Below are 18,099 nucleotides of genomic sequence, written 5' to 3'. Positions count from 1 at the left end.
TTTATTTACAGTATTTTAAAGGAAAGTGTATTTCAATTATCTAAAAGCTTAGTACAAATTTACACAGTTTTAATTCTAACTTTTTTTATTTAGGATCAAACTGAAAATCTCTTAAGGTACATTGCAATTTAAGAAGAAAAAAGTTAAAATTCCTCTGAAAATGATTAATGTGGTTGACAGGAAAACTTTGTTGATAAACATCTGTTTACCACGGGAAAAATACCAGGTGCCCTAAGCACCTTGCAGTTTGCCATACAGGTATACTTTTTTTGACCAGAATTATTATAAAACGGCTTTCTGAATTACATACATTATACAAAAAACTACAGTGGAATGACTTCCAGAACACAGAGTAACTCACACAAATGGTTTTGGAAAAGAGAAAGGGCCGGGGGGCGGAGGGAGACCAAAGACAATGAACCAAACCTGTGTTACAAAAAATTCAAATGTGAATACTGAAGATCCAGAATTTGAAAGGTCTTGTCCGAAAGATTCATCGTACACTGAAGAATGCTCATTTAACTACATTCTGCGTAAATGGCTAAGCAAACTAAGCAACCTGAAGGGGAGATTTTAAGTAATCTATGCACTTCTAATCTGAAATTACCAAGGCAATACAGATTTAGTGACCAAAAGTCTACACTTTATTTCCTTTACAAACACAGGCCACAGTCTGCCCACCAACTGGAACTGAACATAAATTTTATTTCGTTGTTAATTTTGTATTGCTTGAGCAGGAGGGTTGGACAAGATGACCTCCAGAGGTCCAGTCCAACCTCAACCATTTTGTGACTCTGATTACATTTCAGCAAGGTCAGAGCATAATGTAACTAAAATAAAACAGACTAAAACAATCTACATATGACAATCAGATGAAAATGAAATTTAAAAAATGATACAATTAAGGAGACAAAACAAAACAGAAGTAAAAGGGCACTGCAAACCAGGGAACAACTACCTGGAAAACATCAAGCCTACACATGACAAATATGAAATATAATTTGACAGCAAGACCTTAGTGGTGACTCCTTAGACCAGCACAAATGCGCTTTAAAGATGAACTTGTGTTTTGTTGAATAAAAAGGGATTTTAAATCCTTTTGGTAAATACGTAACAATTTACGACATTACATTTACTCATGCCAACTTATACACAGGTTCTTCTCCAAGTTATGAAAACCAGCTAGTATTTGTAAGCGCATGAAATCACGAAACAACAGTTCTAACTTGGTTAATTCAAAGCATAAACTTAGTACATCTCAGAGGCAATAAAGAGAACTAGAAAAGTTATTTTTCTACTAGTGTTTAAGCAACTAACAGCAGAATCAGAATTACCATTCATACTGCAAACACAGCAAAAGAAAAGCAGTGGGAAAAAAAGTTCTGAATCAATACCCTGCTCTTTGGAACACTGCTGGCAACTTCCTGGCCTGATTTTGTAATCGGGAATGATCCAACAAGTACAGACCACTGAAAGGCTGTTTCAGAAGTCAGAAGTCCATTTGTTAAAGAGATTTTATGCATTTGACAGAACAAAACCAAGAGATGGCATCCCAAATAGGAGCTCCTTTCAGTATCCATTTAAATGTTTTCAGTTAAGTCTAATGCTTTTTAGTAAACACAAAGACAATTCTAAAATTAAAGGTCGTTATTTTAGACTTTACAAATTAGAGGTGTACGAGCATTAACAGGAATTCCTGAAAAGAAACCAAAAATGCCTCTGAGTAGATGTAGACATTAGGTGTGTAATGGAGAATCGCTGCAATGTATAAAAGTTGCATGAATTTCACTAGACAATAAATCCCTGCCTAAATCTTCCTTTAGTGCAAAATGAGGGAACTGAATTTTGCAAGAAGACTAGGTATAAGCTACATAATGATCCTTTCAGTACCAATATGTAATCACATTAGTAGAGTCAAACATTTCTAATTTGCTATCTTAATACGAACATTTCTGCTTACTGCAGTACTTCAATATTGTTAACTATAGAAGCATTGAGAAACATAGTGCTTGTGTTTATGATAAAATATTATTTTTCTAGTATTTCCCTAGAGAACATTTAGCTATCAGGTAGACACAGAATGACAAGGTACGTGTCTTAAAAAACACTGAAACAGATCAAATAGCAACTCCAGTTACTGTAAAATCAGTTCTACCAAGTATAGAAGTATAAAATGGTAGAGAGTGAAGAAAATGTGACTTACTGACTGCCAAAACTAAGATCTATGCAGCATCATATTAGCTTCCTAAGCTCAAGTAGTGCAAAGAACCTTTGCAAATACCTGTATTTATTAAGAGTATAATCAAACATACTGCTAAATGATTACTATATTGTAAAACAAACAAACAAACAAAAAACCCATGCACACTTACATGCAGCATTCCTCCAAGCTTTGATGTATAACCTCGTGGTCGTTCTTTATCTTGAAATCTGAATGCCACAGCATTTAGATCCTAGGAAACAATGTAGGAAGGGTTGAAAAGCATATATTAAAGACTCTTTTAAGAATAATTATTGGCTACTTAATTCCTTTTTATAATGTAAGAAAAGGAAGGAGTTTTGTTGTATCCATTTTATAGTAGTTAGGTACCTAACACAAAAGTTTTCAGTAATATTCAAGTTGCACAAAACTCACAAGCAATTTCAGATATTCTCACAATGTGAAGTATTATACAAGTCTTGTAAGTCCTGTTTGTAATAAGAGATCTGTCCCATAGCTCATATATTTAAATTTCCTGATAATTTGAAAACACACCAACTTTGATACAACCAATGCATAGCGTTCCAGTACAATGTTCATTGTATGTTAGCCTTTCCCCTCTTCCTTTTTTGTTCCCTTTGTTCAGCCAGCCAAAAGGTAAGTTTAGAGACAGAAAAAGTGTGTTTCTTTATGCTGTCTTAGCGACAGAAATAGAACACATAATTCTTAGAATACAATGGCAAGAGTGAATTAAAGAGATCTAAGTCTAGAAAGCCAATGAAAAGGACAGTCCATCCTTCTGTGAAACCATGCAGAGAGTCCGGTTAATTCAACAATACAGCTGAAAATAAACTTGAAAGAAGATTCTTTTCAAACTAGTTTGCCAGCTCTTCTGACTCACCTCACAGCCTCAGGAGTGCTGGGGCTGATACAAGAGGAGCAAGGGAAAGACACAGGGATGAGATGGGAGGATGGAACTACCTCTTCCAAATCTTGTATTTGCTTACAATGACAGTGAAACAATTCCATTGGGACTTTTAGCAGAGGGTTAAGAGACTTCTTTTACAGGTATACAGTGTCAAAATGCAGGAAGCATCTGCAGAATTTCTACTCTTAGACAGAAGAGACTCAACAGTTTTCACCAAATAAAGCTAAGATGGAACAAGAAATCTTTACCCAAGTATTTGTAGTGAACCAATGAGACTATATACATAAATAAACCTGGTTTTATTTCACACTGTCACTGAGAAGTGCAGTAGTTTAATTCTAGTAAGATACTTCACATTTTTGCTCTGTGCACACAAAACCATACAGACTTAGAAGAAGCGTGAACAGTTCAGCAAAGACTGAAGCGTACAGCCAAAGTACTCCAAGAAAAGTTTTAGTTCACCTCTCAAAAAGGTGAGAGAACAAACAGCAGATTAAATGTCCTACTGCCTTTACCATCTCAATGATATGATTTGACACATGAAAGAAGAGAGGGGTAGAGTAACAGCCATTTGAATTTCCAATTCAATGTTACCCCTCACAGCAAATGCTTCCCCCTCTCCACCTTCAGTGAAGACTAAGGAAGGTTATGCAAAATCCTTGCAGGCAGAGCAAGATACTTCTTCCTCCATCGCCATTATACTATCATAAAATGTCAACTCACAGCTCTGTAAGAGCATTTTACATCTACATTAAGACAATATATTCTGAATGTACTTGTCATTTGTGTCATGTTGCACCTTTAAAATTAATAATCTTAACTACCATGCAATTATTAAAGGCTATTTCCACAGCCAAGGAATCCGTTTCTACTTATAATCCAAAAATTTGTAAAAATACAACCACCGCATATTTCAAGTACCAATCACTGTACCTTGCACTCTTGGAAAACCCATTCTTGAGGTCCTTCTGTACGTAGTTTTTGAATATATTGAAACATGTGCAAAATAATATCTTCAACGTGCACTGGAAAGAAAAAATACTTGCTTAATAATTCACTCAGTTCTGCACAAAGAAAAAATTCTGATGAACACAAATATGTAAGGTTTTATTTTTAATTACACCCTGATACTTCAAGATATTTAAGTACATATGTAATCCCACTGGCAAAGTTAAACATGTTTTTCTGAGACATGAATTTAAGATAAGTGTTTAGGTCCCCAGTTAATTCTGAGAACTGCATTGAGCATGTCTTATGTTAAGATACTGATTTATAATATCATTTAACTCAGGTCTAAATAGTATGAATAAGTAGCACACAAAGGTATTAACAGCTTTTCTTTTAAAGAAATTTACTTCAAAATATTTAATGAAATACTTTAAAAATACTTTAACTTAATATAACTACAAATAAGTTGGTTTCTTATGTTAGATGAAGTGTGTTAGCATACTGAGAGGACTTAAACACAGAAGAATAACCAGTTAATTAAAATAAATTGGCTTTCAAGCTATAAACACAATTAGTCTCTCTGGATACAAACACAAACCCGTCAGATCAGGAATAACATGGAATGCAGACACTGTGCTTCACTTACAAAGTCCTTCCTCTGTCAAGTCTACATTAATGATGAAAAACATGAAACCTCTAGCACCTTCCTTCTGTCCTCCAACAAGAGTATTTACCCATCCTATGAAATCAAGAAGAAAATATATTACATAAACAAATCTGTAACAATTTATGCTACTTTTTGTATGCTTCAGCAACATTTTTTTTTTTAACATTTTGACTACTTTACATGTTCTCCTTCTCTTTCTTAATGCCTATAGCAACAGTGCAAGTTAAACATAACACAAGTCAGACCTATCTGATTTCGTGCTCAGAGTGATATGACAAACTCAAGATCATTTGATTACTGGGTAATTTATTTCTGTTTGGAACACAGTAATATAAAGAAAGCGAAAGAAACACTCTTGTAATCTTCCAGACATTAAGGGACCTGACAGTAATCTCTGAGTCAGTGACAGAATAGAGACAAGATCATTATGTCAAAGTTCGTGTAACTCCCTAAACAGCAGTAGATAAAGGGGAGTGCAAGAAATAATAGCTTCAGTAGTCAGAGTGCCTGTTATTTATTTATTTTTACCCACCACAGAAACAAAAATAAAGTGCAAAATGACTTGCAACTCAAATTACTCAAACAGTTGGGAGCTTTAAAATTGACCTCTCTATGTTAAATTTAAGTGAAATGTAACTAAGCTTTAAAAAATTGTGTAATAAATTACTTTTTAATTCTTTACCTTCAAAGGACTTACCTTTGGCTTTAAGCTCTGATAAAAGACTCCCTGGGCCTTCATGCCCAATCAGATGACCAAGGTAATGGCCAGGGTTTGATTTATAGTACTTCTGAAGGTCTGGTATAGGAAATGTGACGTAAAGATTTCTAATGTCCTTAATAGGTACCACTTTGTAAAGTTGCTGAGGGGGAAAATAAACAAGGAGATCCATAAACAAAAGGAAACTCTCATTGTTTTATTCATCTCAGGAGCACATACCATGTTCCCTTCACACACAGGCATTTTATTACAAACATATCAACAAAATCTTGAAAGTAAAGGTATGTAAAACTTAGGGCAACCCTTTAGCCATTCATGATGCAAACAAAAGGAGAATTAATTATCTCAGTTGCTTACAGCTGCAACCAAATGTACAACCTTTAGTATAAACTATACAAAACTATACTATACTTAGCATGGAAAGGTGGGTGGAAAATTAAGAAAGAAATACAGAACTTAACAGGGGTACTGATACAAAAGTAGTGAAGTGCACAATGTATTACTGAAACATAAAAAATACTATTTAAGGTATACACTCCTGATGGAAGTAGTAATCTCTATACGTACCCGGAGATGTTCTTCTTGGAAAGGATGTTCAGGAAACTCTGGTATAGGAACATTTTTATTCTCTACTTCCGAAAATAACTTTACCACTAAGCAAGTCAGCTCATCCAAGGATTCTAGAATAACAGAACATAAAAAAAAGCATAATCATTATCTGAAGATTCTGGCAAATTTGCATTTTGCATATTCTTTGGGGAAGACATGAATTACACAGAAAAGTAGTTTTAATGGTATGATAATTAGTAATTTCAGAAAGGAAATCTATGTTAGTACTTAAGTTTTGAACTATAACACGCTATAAGCACCATGCTTATTAAAGGAAGGCTTCAACCATGATTAAAATAAATCCTGTAACTGGAAAAAACATATTTAAATTTTACTGATGAATCTAAGCTGGAGCTGAAGAAAAAACACATCAGATATTGAACATTTGCAAAAATAAACATTCCACAAAAAGCTTAAGGGACATGGAATTACAGCTGCAAATTTTCCAGAGTGAAAGCATCTTCGCCAAAACTTGGATTTTCTTCAGTCTCAGCTCATCTCCAGTACTTCACATACACCGTGAGCCAGCGTCATCTGTCCTCAGCGCCCCAAAATTTCACACACATCTGCAACCTTGTTAAGCACTTCTACTTTCACATCCATTCTAGTTTCAGTCCGTGACTCTAGTACTCTCCAAAAATGAGAGAAGACCATTTGCAGAAACAATTTGATGTTGTGCATGAATTCACCTAAATTGACCTATACAGTTTCTGTTGAAATACTGCCTTCAAAATAGCTATCTGCTTAAAGAAATGCATTTTGGAGCACTTCTCAAAGTGAGAATAAGATAAGAAAGACTCATCCATCAAGTTTTTTAGCACACGCCTTTCAAGGGTGGGCGTTGAAGAAAAATCTGGGCATTTCTTGGATGTCTCAAAGTACAACCTTAACCCTTGAAAGACTTCAAAAAGCGGTCACCTTGTTAGTCAAAACAATCCCAGTTAGATTTAGAAAGCGGAATCTTTCCTGCCCAACATATGCATGCTCCTATGCTACACTGAGAGAACTGTGCAGGGGAAAAAAAAAAAAACAATGCAAACCAAGATGGGCCACTGTATAATAAAATTTTGTGAACTGCATGTAATTCTATTAAAGACCACTATTTTTTATCCACATCAGCAAAACGCACATTCATTTAAGCTTTACAACTACAGTGAGGGTTTTCTTTAGGACAGATTTCCAGTTGCCAGGGTGATTCTTACTGAAAAATTTTCCATTTAGAAGTCTATATGTGACCTGCTATACTAAAGCTGTTCTATGATTACTCAGTGAATTTTGCTTTTGATTAGATTAAAAAAAAAATTAATTCCATTATTTAATTTTAGCAAACTTTTGAATATTTATTGCCATTTCCTAGAGAAATTATATTCTGACTCCCCAACCTCTTTTTACTGACATATATTTTTATTTGTTTTACATTACATATATAAAGTGGTGGGAAAATCAGAGAATTACTAGGCTGCACATAGCTTTAGACATCCATTTATTTCAGAAGGCACAAGAGTAGAGATATCATGGGGGACTTACAGTGTGCAACTCAACATATTTTTACATTATAGAATTTCCAACTATTTATTTATGTATTAATTAGCAGTACTGCTACATTGATAGCAAGGTATTTCAGCAAAGAATTTATGGAATAATGCTAACAAGATTTGTTTTCTGTAGTTTGCATTTTATGGGTGGGGCTCCCTGGGGGAAAAAAAAAAAAATATCAGGAAGAACATGGAACTCGTAAATTTTCAAATTTGATGCCAGAGGCAAGCTCTCAAATAGCCAAATCAGTCATTAATATAAAGCCTTCTGGAAAGCAATTGCATAATTCTCCTGCTTGAACAGATAACAGAGTGAGAAAAGGTATGTGTCTTTTCAGGGAAAGTAAGATGAAACTTTTGTCCAAATTGCACCTCACTATTACAGTGACACCTGCTTAATTAAATATGACAAATAAGGGTAGTTGTACGGCATTTTGTATACAAGCAGATTAACAAAAAGCCTAAGAGTTACCTTTCAAAAAATTATTTATTTATTTTATAACATTGGAAGGAAAAATCCCAAAGATTAATGTTTCAAAGGCTCCTAATTTTTCCAAATATTGAACTATTTACAAGGGCAACTCACACTGAAAGAATTTGACTGTGGAAAATGACTAGTAAAACTACCTAAATTCAGGATTTTAACAAGAATAATTTTTGTATTTTGTAGTAAAAAACACATATATGTGCAAATTGCAGAAATGTTTGAAAGGTAACCGATTTTAAGACTATTTTCTACATTTTATTGATATTTGAAATGCAGATCTTGTCTGTCCTGGGATATTGCCTGTCCAGTAAAGAACTAGTTAAAGAAAAAAAGATGCCTGGAAACCTTGAAAACAGAACTGTTAAATAATGAAGAGAATTTTAATTCAATTGTTTTGAACTCTGATCAATATCTATTTACCTGAATTAATAAATAAATATTTTTTAAGAAAATAAAATATTTTTTTTATTTTGCTCAAATAAAATAAACAGAAGGAAAAAAAACCTGAGAAGGGGGATGCACCTCTTTCAAATAGCAAAAAAAAAACAGCCGCCTTCGTGGCTACTGTTATTTCCACTACCCACACCTTAAAAAAAAAAAAAAAAAAATCAAAAACTTTTTACTTAAGTTTCAAGTTTCCACTGCTACCAGGAGAATAAGCAAGGCATTTTCACATATATTATCACCATATTCTAATCAATGTGATGTTACAGCAGGTGAGATATAATAATAAATTGAATTGAAAGGAATTAGGGAGCCTGGAACTGATTTAGTAGTGAGTATACGTACACAACTTGGATTCAGTTAAGAAGTATAATCCTCACCATGTTTGCCCACCTTAAAAATCTACAACAAAAAAATGATTCATGTATATGCTATGATTGAAATTAAAACAGGTACATTTTGTTAATCAGCTTCATACTCAGCATCCTATAAACAGATAGTTGTAAAGCAGGATTTCACTTTGCTAATGAATTTTATTCCATTCATACTCACCATGCGAGCATTATCGTAAAACACCATACAAATACCAGTCTGCCAACGTATTTTCAAAAAGCAAAGTTTTCAACACGCTGTTATTAAGCTTTTGGCAAACCTATGTAAAATAACATCTCGACTATGGAAGATTTTAAGCAGTTGCAACATCTGTGAAGTTAACTCAGAAGCAAACTGAAGTAAAGACTTTTTATCTAAATGTTAGGTTAGGCTTATCCTCTGATAATACAGAAATTTTTGTAGTGGAAGTGTAAGTCTAAAATATGAAAACAGTATCAAAAGCCCTTCCAACATCTGAAACCAGACAGGTGTCAGTCTTCGTAAGACAAACATACAATGATAGCAACTGGAGACTTGATAATGGATTTAAAATTTTCAGCTTACTTTTTCTGTTGTAAGCTTATAAACATATAAACTGATACATTGCAAGTTGCTTCGGAGACTTCACTAAACATAAAATTATGTTTGGTCAGTCTGTAAAAGTTTTACTTTTTTCCCTTTTGTAGACTTTCAGACCCTTGCACACACTTAATTTTCTTCAAACATAAATACATGTAAAGTCTTACTCAACCAACAGAACAAAACTCACCTCTTCCTAACACACAAATAGCCATTAAATTTGATGAATAATAAGTGGAATGGAACTTCAATAGCTCTTGTCTTACATCTATTCCTTCTTTGGTTGGTCTAGTTTCCAGAGTGAGTTTGTTCCCTGTAACATAAAAAAAAAGTTAACAATACTTGATGTCTATGAATTTACAAATCAAAAAGAAAAATATAAATGAACAAATCTGCTTTCCTCCAGATGGATAGTAATTTTAAAAATAATTACTATGCATAATAAGTAAACTGGATCAATACTGTCTCAGCTTATCAGAAACAATAAATACTTCCACTCTCAATCTGCACATTCCTGAAGAACCGAGGATGTTTTAGTCTTCCAAATTAATCTTTTTAATTTGAATGGGTTATTTCAAAGCAATGCAAGTAAGCCCAGGCTCTAATTCAGAAAAAAAAGGTTTTTCTTTGGCACATTTGGAGGATTTTCTACTCCCATATACACACTCCTGTCATAGGAATCACTGTGTAAAATTATTCGTGGCATTGTGTGCCACGAATTATAGCCTAGTATATTAAATAAAATAAATAATTACTAATTAACAAACATGATTTGTGAATTGTGACTGTTCACCTTCTGCTTCACAAACAGCTGAGCTGTTGCTGCAGTAGAGGAACAGGACTAGAGAGGAAGAGAACTACAACTGTCCCTGAATAAGCCCATAAGCAGAAGACACCAAAACTTTCTCCATTAAATTATCCTCCTGTTAACTAGCACAATCTTTACATGAACATCAAGCTTTCAGTAATTTACTCTAAGGACATACTCCACATTTATAGTCAAAGCAGAACTTGTATTTAATAAAGGTAAGAACTTGAAACAACAGAAAAATTAGAGTCTACGAAGAGCACACTGGATTTTAATCAACTCCACTTCCCATTACTACATGGACACACAAAATGGTCAACAGAATCTACAGACCAGAACTGCAAACTAATTATCTGTTAACTCTGAGATCAGTAACTCCCTTAAGCCACAACCAGGTACAGAAGAGAGCAAGGGATGAGGAGGAAGAATAAGGCAAGAAACTGTAGCAGAAAAGTTGACTTGTGTGTTCACAGGAAAATCAGCAAGAAGGAGAGAAAAGATCGGGAGAGCATGCCTGCTATGCATATATGCCCAGTGCACAAATCCTACAATCACAGATGTAAGTTAATACAAATCAATGAGGCAAAATTAGCTACATAAATAACAGACAAGTATATTGTCCAGATGTTTGGCGATTAGATACAAGTCTAATTACAACTGCAACAGTCAACAAATCATCATAGAGAGCCTGCCTGAAGCAATATATTGCTTTAATTTTCAAAGTTCACATGTGAGTGAAAAGCAATAATTCTTAATGACACCTAAAAAGGATAATTAGGGTATTATGTTTAAAATATTTTGTCTATATTCCTCATCATCTGCAGACAAATGAAATGCAGAAGTTTTAGATACCCTACTGTGTTTATTCCCATAGCATCAATACATAGGATAAAATAAAATAAAATATAATAAAAAAAAATAAAATAAAAGCTAAAGCTTTAGCTCAGTAACTGTGCTGTTACAGTACTGGAGTACATTAAGAGGCAACAGTCAGAAGACATCTTGTAGATGTAAGAAAATGGACACTAGACAGTGCAAAAGTGCCTGGAAAAGTACTTGACACTGTTGAGGGTACTCATGGAGAAGAATTACCATCATAGGCATAAATTCAGGGAGATGGGTGAAGGGTATCTGGGGACAAAACATACATCCTAACACGAAAACTGGAAGATTAAGGTGCATTTGTTTGTCTGGACGGACAAAGAGTAATAGAAGGTTTGCTGGCAAAACAGGCTGCACAGCAACAAGGAGTGACCTGAAGCATCAAATGGAGTCATTCCTGTGTTCTGCTAGACTAACAACATCTCAGCTGGTCAAAAGGAGGGTAAGAAGGATACCAGCTGCAGTTGTCATGAAAACCATATCACAGTTATCTCTTTGGGTAAATAAAAAACATCAAAGCTGGGCTCTACTTCTGCAAAGTCAGATCTACAGGAAGGCTATGTGCTGTAATTTAATTTCAGAATCAGAGCCTAATCTAAGAAGAGGTGAGTATGACTATTGCTATTGAATTTGAGCACATTTCGGGTATTCTGCCCATGAAAACATTTCACTTGTGTCAGCTGTAAAACCTTCTTAAATTGTAGAAAACTATTTCTGCAACTTCCACTTACGTTTTCTGAGTGCTATGTAAAAATTAAATAATCTCTTCAGTAGCAGAGACTACAGAATGTACTTTGGATGCTTGCCTGCCTATCAATATATAGTTCCCCAGACTTTATTTTCAAATTTACCTGTTTGGAGAATGCAGTTGTAGTTTCCCCATCTCAGACAGCCTCTCTTTATTGGTGACTAGAGCAATACATGCTCTTGTAGCAGCTGACTACCAGCCCCTCAACTATGCCCTCCATCAACAGGTGAAAAAATACTCTTCTCTTTCTTGAGACAGAGGAAGAAACCAGTCCTTAAAGCCCATTATCTGCCCCCCCATCATCATACTATACCCAATATTCTCATCAGCTACTCATCCAGCAAACCGACCCAGCCACAAAACACATTCATGCTCAAGAATTAAACAGTGCAGTGTATGAATTAATAGTCCTGTTACTTTGATAGTTTCAAAAATAAATACATGTAGAAAATAACTTCTATTAAAAAAAAAAACATTTAAACTTCTGCCAAAGCATCAAATATTTGTGGTTTTGACCATAACTATGATATCTTACTTTAATGCTTTTTAAATTGAGGTTTTGGGGTATTTATTTTAAATTGTTACTAAGCATTCTGTGAATAATAAAGCCTGAAAAAAAACCTACAGCCATAAGATTGGGATTTGCCCAAGACCGTTTTATCTATCCATCTACTACTGTTGTGTTTTATGCTTAAGATTTTGTTTTTATATACTTACTCAGTAATTTTCACATTACTTTGCTGATCTTTCTGATTTGACCTAGTCACTGTCATCTAGTCCTAATGCAATACTTGATAGCAAAAAGAGCATGTGGCTAACAACAATTTAAACACAGTTCATTCACTTTGTTATGCACAAAGATTTAACGGTACCAAATTATGACAAATCGAGTAATTGGAAAACAGCATGCACTGCAGTAATTATCAGAATCATAAGGGATGCTTAATCACTGTACTGCAAGTCTTGGATCACTCTGTTTCCTATGTTTTTGTCTAGCTCTATTTGGTCTACGATGTGGAAAATGCGATAAAGTGCCATAATAAACATGTATGGAGAGGAAAAAAAAAAGGGAATTGTTTCAGTCTGTCTTTAACAATTTTATATAAACAATAATACTCTGTATGTTACACAGAACTCCAATGGATGGATAATTATATTCTGACAAACCTGTTCCAAATTTACTGAAGGGATGATTGGGGTTTCCAGTAGCCTTCTCTAATTGAAACAACCTCCAGGCGTCATTCATCAGATTCTTCTCATGCTCAGAATCAACAGCATTCACTTCCCTGTCTTTGCAGCTTTCATCAAACAAAGGGCACAGGAAAAACTGGGCAAATCTAAACAGAAAAGTTTTAATTCAAGTCAAGGCTAATGTACATAAATGGTAACAGAAAAGTATAAAGCTTGGTACCTCCTGAAAACAGCTGAATATATTATTTTTTTAATGCAGAACTTAAAAATTCTTTAACAGTTTTCACACTGATTCACTATCTTTATTTCTCAATTTCTTTATCTATAAATGCAGGCAACTTCACCATATAAGGTACTACAAAGATCACAGACCTTGCATCATAATTGATACACTGAAAATTCCTACTCTTTTGAAGTTTAGCTGCAAGAGGCTCTTAATCTCACAAATCAAATCAGTCTTGCCAGACATCCAGGGAAAATCCAAAGAGAAAATCCACTCTCTACCTCAGTGACTACACACCTTTCAATTTCTGTCCCCTCCCACAAAAGACAAGAGATTTCACTGAGCTCCCTTTACTAAAGGCATCCTAATACTTTTCTAGACTTCATCCTTCTATTGCTATCAATGAAATAAGGATCCTATGGGAAGCATAGTATTTGATTACACAATCAGAGATTTGCACAATGCTTAAGTTCATGATCATATTCTGTGCAACACATTTCCAAAAATATTCAATGTAAACCCAACCTTTGAACTTCAGAAATTCTGCCTCAGTGAAGAACTCTGCTAGCTGGAAAAAATCTCAGCAAAACTTTTGAACTGAAAAATATCTGGTATCAGTTTTAACAAATGACAGTGCTCTCAACTCTTTCTTTAATATCATAATGATAAAACTATCAAAAAACTTTTACACAATTTCAAATAGCACCTATATAACAAAAAAATTAAATATAAAACAATGTGTTTACCTGTCTAGTGCACCTTCTAGATGTTCATGTGACACATCGAAGTAATAGTTGGTATGTTCTCCACTCGTGAAAGCATTTGAGCTCCCGGCATGCTCACTAAGAAATTGGCTATACTCATTCTCTTTTGGATATTTCTTGGTTCCCAGGAACAGCATATGCTCACAAAAATGACTAAGCCCAGCAATGTTGGGGGGATCAGACAAGGATCCTGCACGAGGAAAAATTTTATGTAACTATTCATAAAAAGTAATACTAAAACGTTAAGTCTTCTAAAGTGCTTTATATTACAGTATGTTGCCTCAGGCAATTATATCAATTCTGTAGATGTAAGCAGACACTTGTGCGGCTACAGTCAACTAAACTCAATCTAACAAAAAAATTTAGAATGAGTAACTGAACCAATTAGCATCTCAAATTGCCTCTCCAGATCAGCCTGCATCCTTATAGAGAGACAATTTTTCAATTAAAGTCCATGACTCATAATCTGTAAAGACCTGGCAGATCACAATGTTCTGATTTCTATACCTTGACTTTAATAACTGCACTGTGGTAAAAGGCAGCAATTGCCAACCACAGTTAAGGAGGTATTTATTACAGGTGATAACCTGTAATTGCCTGAACACAAGCAGCTATTGATGACCAGCTAGTAGGTGTGAAGGCAGACAGATTAAAAGACAATAATGATGTGCAAGAATAGAAGCCAGAAACATGGAAGTTTGAGTCTGGCAGTCCTGCTTTGGAGTGTGCAACGAAGTGCAATGGGAGAGTAGAGATGAAGGCAACAGATACATCTCCTCCAGTACATGTGCAAGACCTGGATGCTGCAGTTGGCTATTACTGTCATAGTACCTAACAAAACCACATTTAGGATCCTCTGAACTAGATAATGATTTGTGACAGCCATCTCCCATAATAAAAAAAGGCCAGAAGTTTTCAAAGTTACTCTACTACTTCTGTCCTAACACCAACAGCAGCAAGAGCTCCCAACTACAAACATGGCAAGAGGATGCTTAGGTAATGAGTAAGGATGCTCAGGTAATGTGTGCATGCATCATACTTTCCAAGCAACTGAGAAACTACACAAGCTTGAGAAATACCTCAGATATAAGAAAAGTCTTCTATTACTCCAAAGAGTCAAAGTAACTACCTTCCTCTTCTATTTCCAATATTTCTGTTTGCACACTTAAGCATCATTGGAGTTAGGGAGTGCCTCTCCAACTCCTCCAGCACTACAGCATTTTCTCACCTCTACACATCAACAACTTAACATGGGAGGAAAAAAAAAAGTCTGATATGACAGATGGAGCTGTCTGAAATAATTGCACTCACACCCACCCCTTTTCTGCTTACAAAAGATCTTTCATAACATGAAACTTAATGGTTAAAAGAAGTCTTTCTACTGACTGAGCTACACTTGAGTAAACACAGAGTACAATAAGAGAATTTAATTAGCTCTAATAATTTTCAACTTGATGTGTCAAAGAATTAAACAAACTCTAAATTACAATAAAAGGCTAGGCTGCCAACTGGATACCACTCCTGTCAGTTTATTTGCAACTAAGATACCAAAACTTAAAGCATTTTTATTAATGACATAATGAACACAACAAGCATTAAATACCTATGTGCACATCAAGTGCTGCTGAAGACTTATCTGTGGTGGGGTCACTAATGAGAAGAGCTTTAATGCCATTTGCCAATTCCAGCCCACGATATTCTCGTTTATCCTCAGGTGATTTGATAATTTCATTTGTTATTCTCTTAATAGCTGGATTGTTCATTTTGTTGTTTGTCTCTTTCTGAAACCTTAAAGAAAACAGAAGAAATTTCACTTACCATTTTTACTTAAGCCCTGCTAATATTTTAATATTACGTTAGAGAATACTGGGAGATATTGACAGCAAGAAATCTAGTTCTATGCAAAACTCACAGAACTGGCCTAAAAGTATAGTTCAAATCCTGAGAGATATTGCTGTTAAAACAAAACAAAACAAAAAGACCAAGTAACATAATAAAACTGTAGATCACATCATTTAATGTTTCAAGTTTCATACTAACAGTAATTAAAAAAATAACTTAATAAAGAAAGATCATCCCCTTTTTCAATTATGATAAAAATGAAATTAAATTAAGCATACATTGCTATCTCAAGTATACTTTCAGGCTTCAGGAAAGTATTTCATGTGTCTGAATTGGTGGTTATATTATGAATGTTGTAACTTTGCAATTGTCAGATAAACAAAATTTTACTAATAAACCACTGGATTTGTACACTCAAGCAAGAAAGGGTGACACCATTTACAATATTGCCATAAAAATACAAACACACTGCAGAATCGCCATGATAAACAGGAATAGACTGTCTCACGTGTTTAAACTTCTACTATTAGTTTAACAGACATGCTATGAGACATGCTGCTTTAATGGCACAATTTTGAAATGCTAAGAAACTAAGTGTGATTCTGAAATTATAAACTCTGGTTATTCAATTTTTTAAAATGCCAAGTGAAAAGGTGAGACATTCAGACTTCAATATTTGGGGAGGTAGAGTGGAACCATTTGGCTGCATGTTAAAAAAACAAACAAAAAACACCAACACAAAAAAACCCCAGACAAACCACACACACACACAAATAAGCAAACCCCAGAAATGGGAAATCAGAGAGCTATGCTCTGAGCCAATCATGTGCTGTATTCCTGTATGTAACAGCCACTGAGTTCTAACCCTGTTTTAAAGGAAGGGTTTTAGAATGCGGCCTGTTATAAACACATAGTACCAATCAAACTCAATCTTTTCCTGTGGTAAAATGTTGCTTGCCATATTGCCAAGTAACCTACTACATGAGCTTCATTAGTCGTTGCTGAACTAATTTCACTTACAAAGAAAACCAAATCCGAGTCTAACTCCCCACCACAACACATACACAGAGGCATGAGAAATTTTGTATGGTCCCGTTGGTATCACATAGATAACAAGGAGTTTCACAGTATTTACTTTTCCATTTTCAGGTTGTACAGTTCAAGGAATTTCATCCAAGTTTTAAGACTACATACAAGCTTTAAGACCATATGGGATGTGGAACATGAAGGACTGCACAGTTCTCAACATACTTATTGTTTCAGGTCTTCAGTCATGACATTTTAACTAACTCTAGCTAGCAAATCAGCTGCATACTCAATGTTACCAGATACACAAAAACAACTTCAGAAAAGAAAATTTGATGATATATTTTATTTACAGTTTAAAATTACAAATGAAAAAGGAAGTCAGCTAATAAAATTTCCTTCCTAAAATACTGTATCATTCTCAAAATGGGAAGCAGTTCTGCGAGCTACTGTCCCTCTGGATTATCTCCTTCCCATTTATTCATGTGATTCTACGATTCTATGGTATAAAAACAACAGCCATCTGCTGATGCACAGTCATCAGTGTTGGTATTATATATTATAATGGGGCTGATAAAGAGCTCATTATTAACAGCATGTTAAGGATAGAAAGTTTATGAACATAATGTCTACAGTAGAATCAGTGAAAAACAGTGTTTCACAAACAGAAAATTAAGATTTTACCTGTAGCAGAGTGAAAGTTTGTCTAAGACTGGATTTATGCTTGAGGAAGGAGATACATATGTAAACTGGAGAATATATTATTGTAAAAAAAAAAGCAGTAAAGTAAGCATTAGATCTTTGAATACTTTTGAAAGAAGTAAAAAGATTACTTTTGAACTTTTAAATAGACTTAAGTTATAACACACCCTTATATGAAAGCAAGCAGAATTACAAACAAGAATTATAACCCAAATAAAAAAATAGAAGCACTGAGTACAGAAAGCATCAATGAATAATCAGAATCTGAATGTCTCTAAGCAAGAGCCATAAACAATATGAAGTAACTTTCAAAAATGTGTATCTCAATGTATTTCAGAAGGAAACACTTCCACTAGTAAAACATGGTTCTCACACTATGAATACTTAAAAAAAAAAAAAAAAAAAAAAGGCCGCAAAAGGAAACAA

At 34.4% G+C, this 18,099-nt stretch overlaps 1 protein-coding gene across 1 annotated transcript in view; it reads right to left on the bottom strand.

Moving 5' to 3' along the window:
• The window catches only part of IDE (insulin degrading enzyme), a 58,006-nt gene extending 42,119 nt beyond the window's left edge, over positions 1–15,887 (bottom strand). Inside the window, 9 exon segments of the mRNA XM_019471728.1 lie at positions 2,373–2,453; positions 4,062–4,153; positions 4,723–4,815; positions 5,441–5,603; positions 6,029–6,141; positions 9,678–9,800; positions 13,093–13,262; positions 14,086–14,293; positions 15,707–15,887. Of these exon segments, the coding sequence (XP_019327273.1) occupies positions 2,373–2,453; positions 4,062–4,153; positions 4,723–4,815; positions 5,441–5,603; positions 6,029–6,141; positions 9,678–9,800; positions 13,093–13,262; positions 14,086–14,293; positions 15,707–15,866 (1,203 nt within the window). The 5' untranslated portion in view covers positions 15,867–15,887.
• Between the last annotated feature and the right edge of the window lie 2,212 nt (positions 15,888–18,099).

The sequence above is a fragment of the Aptenodytes forsteri genome, unplaced genomic scaffold (genome assembly GCF_000699145.1).
Source record: "Aptenodytes forsteri isolate BGI_AS27 unplaced genomic scaffold, ASM69914v1 Scaffold15, whole genome shotgun sequence".
NCBI lineage: Eukaryota > Metazoa > Chordata > Aves > Sphenisciformes > Spheniscidae > Aptenodytes > Aptenodytes forsteri.
The sequence above is the reverse complement of the archived record's forward strand: the minus strand, read 5'-3'. Positions and strand labels throughout refer to the sequence as shown.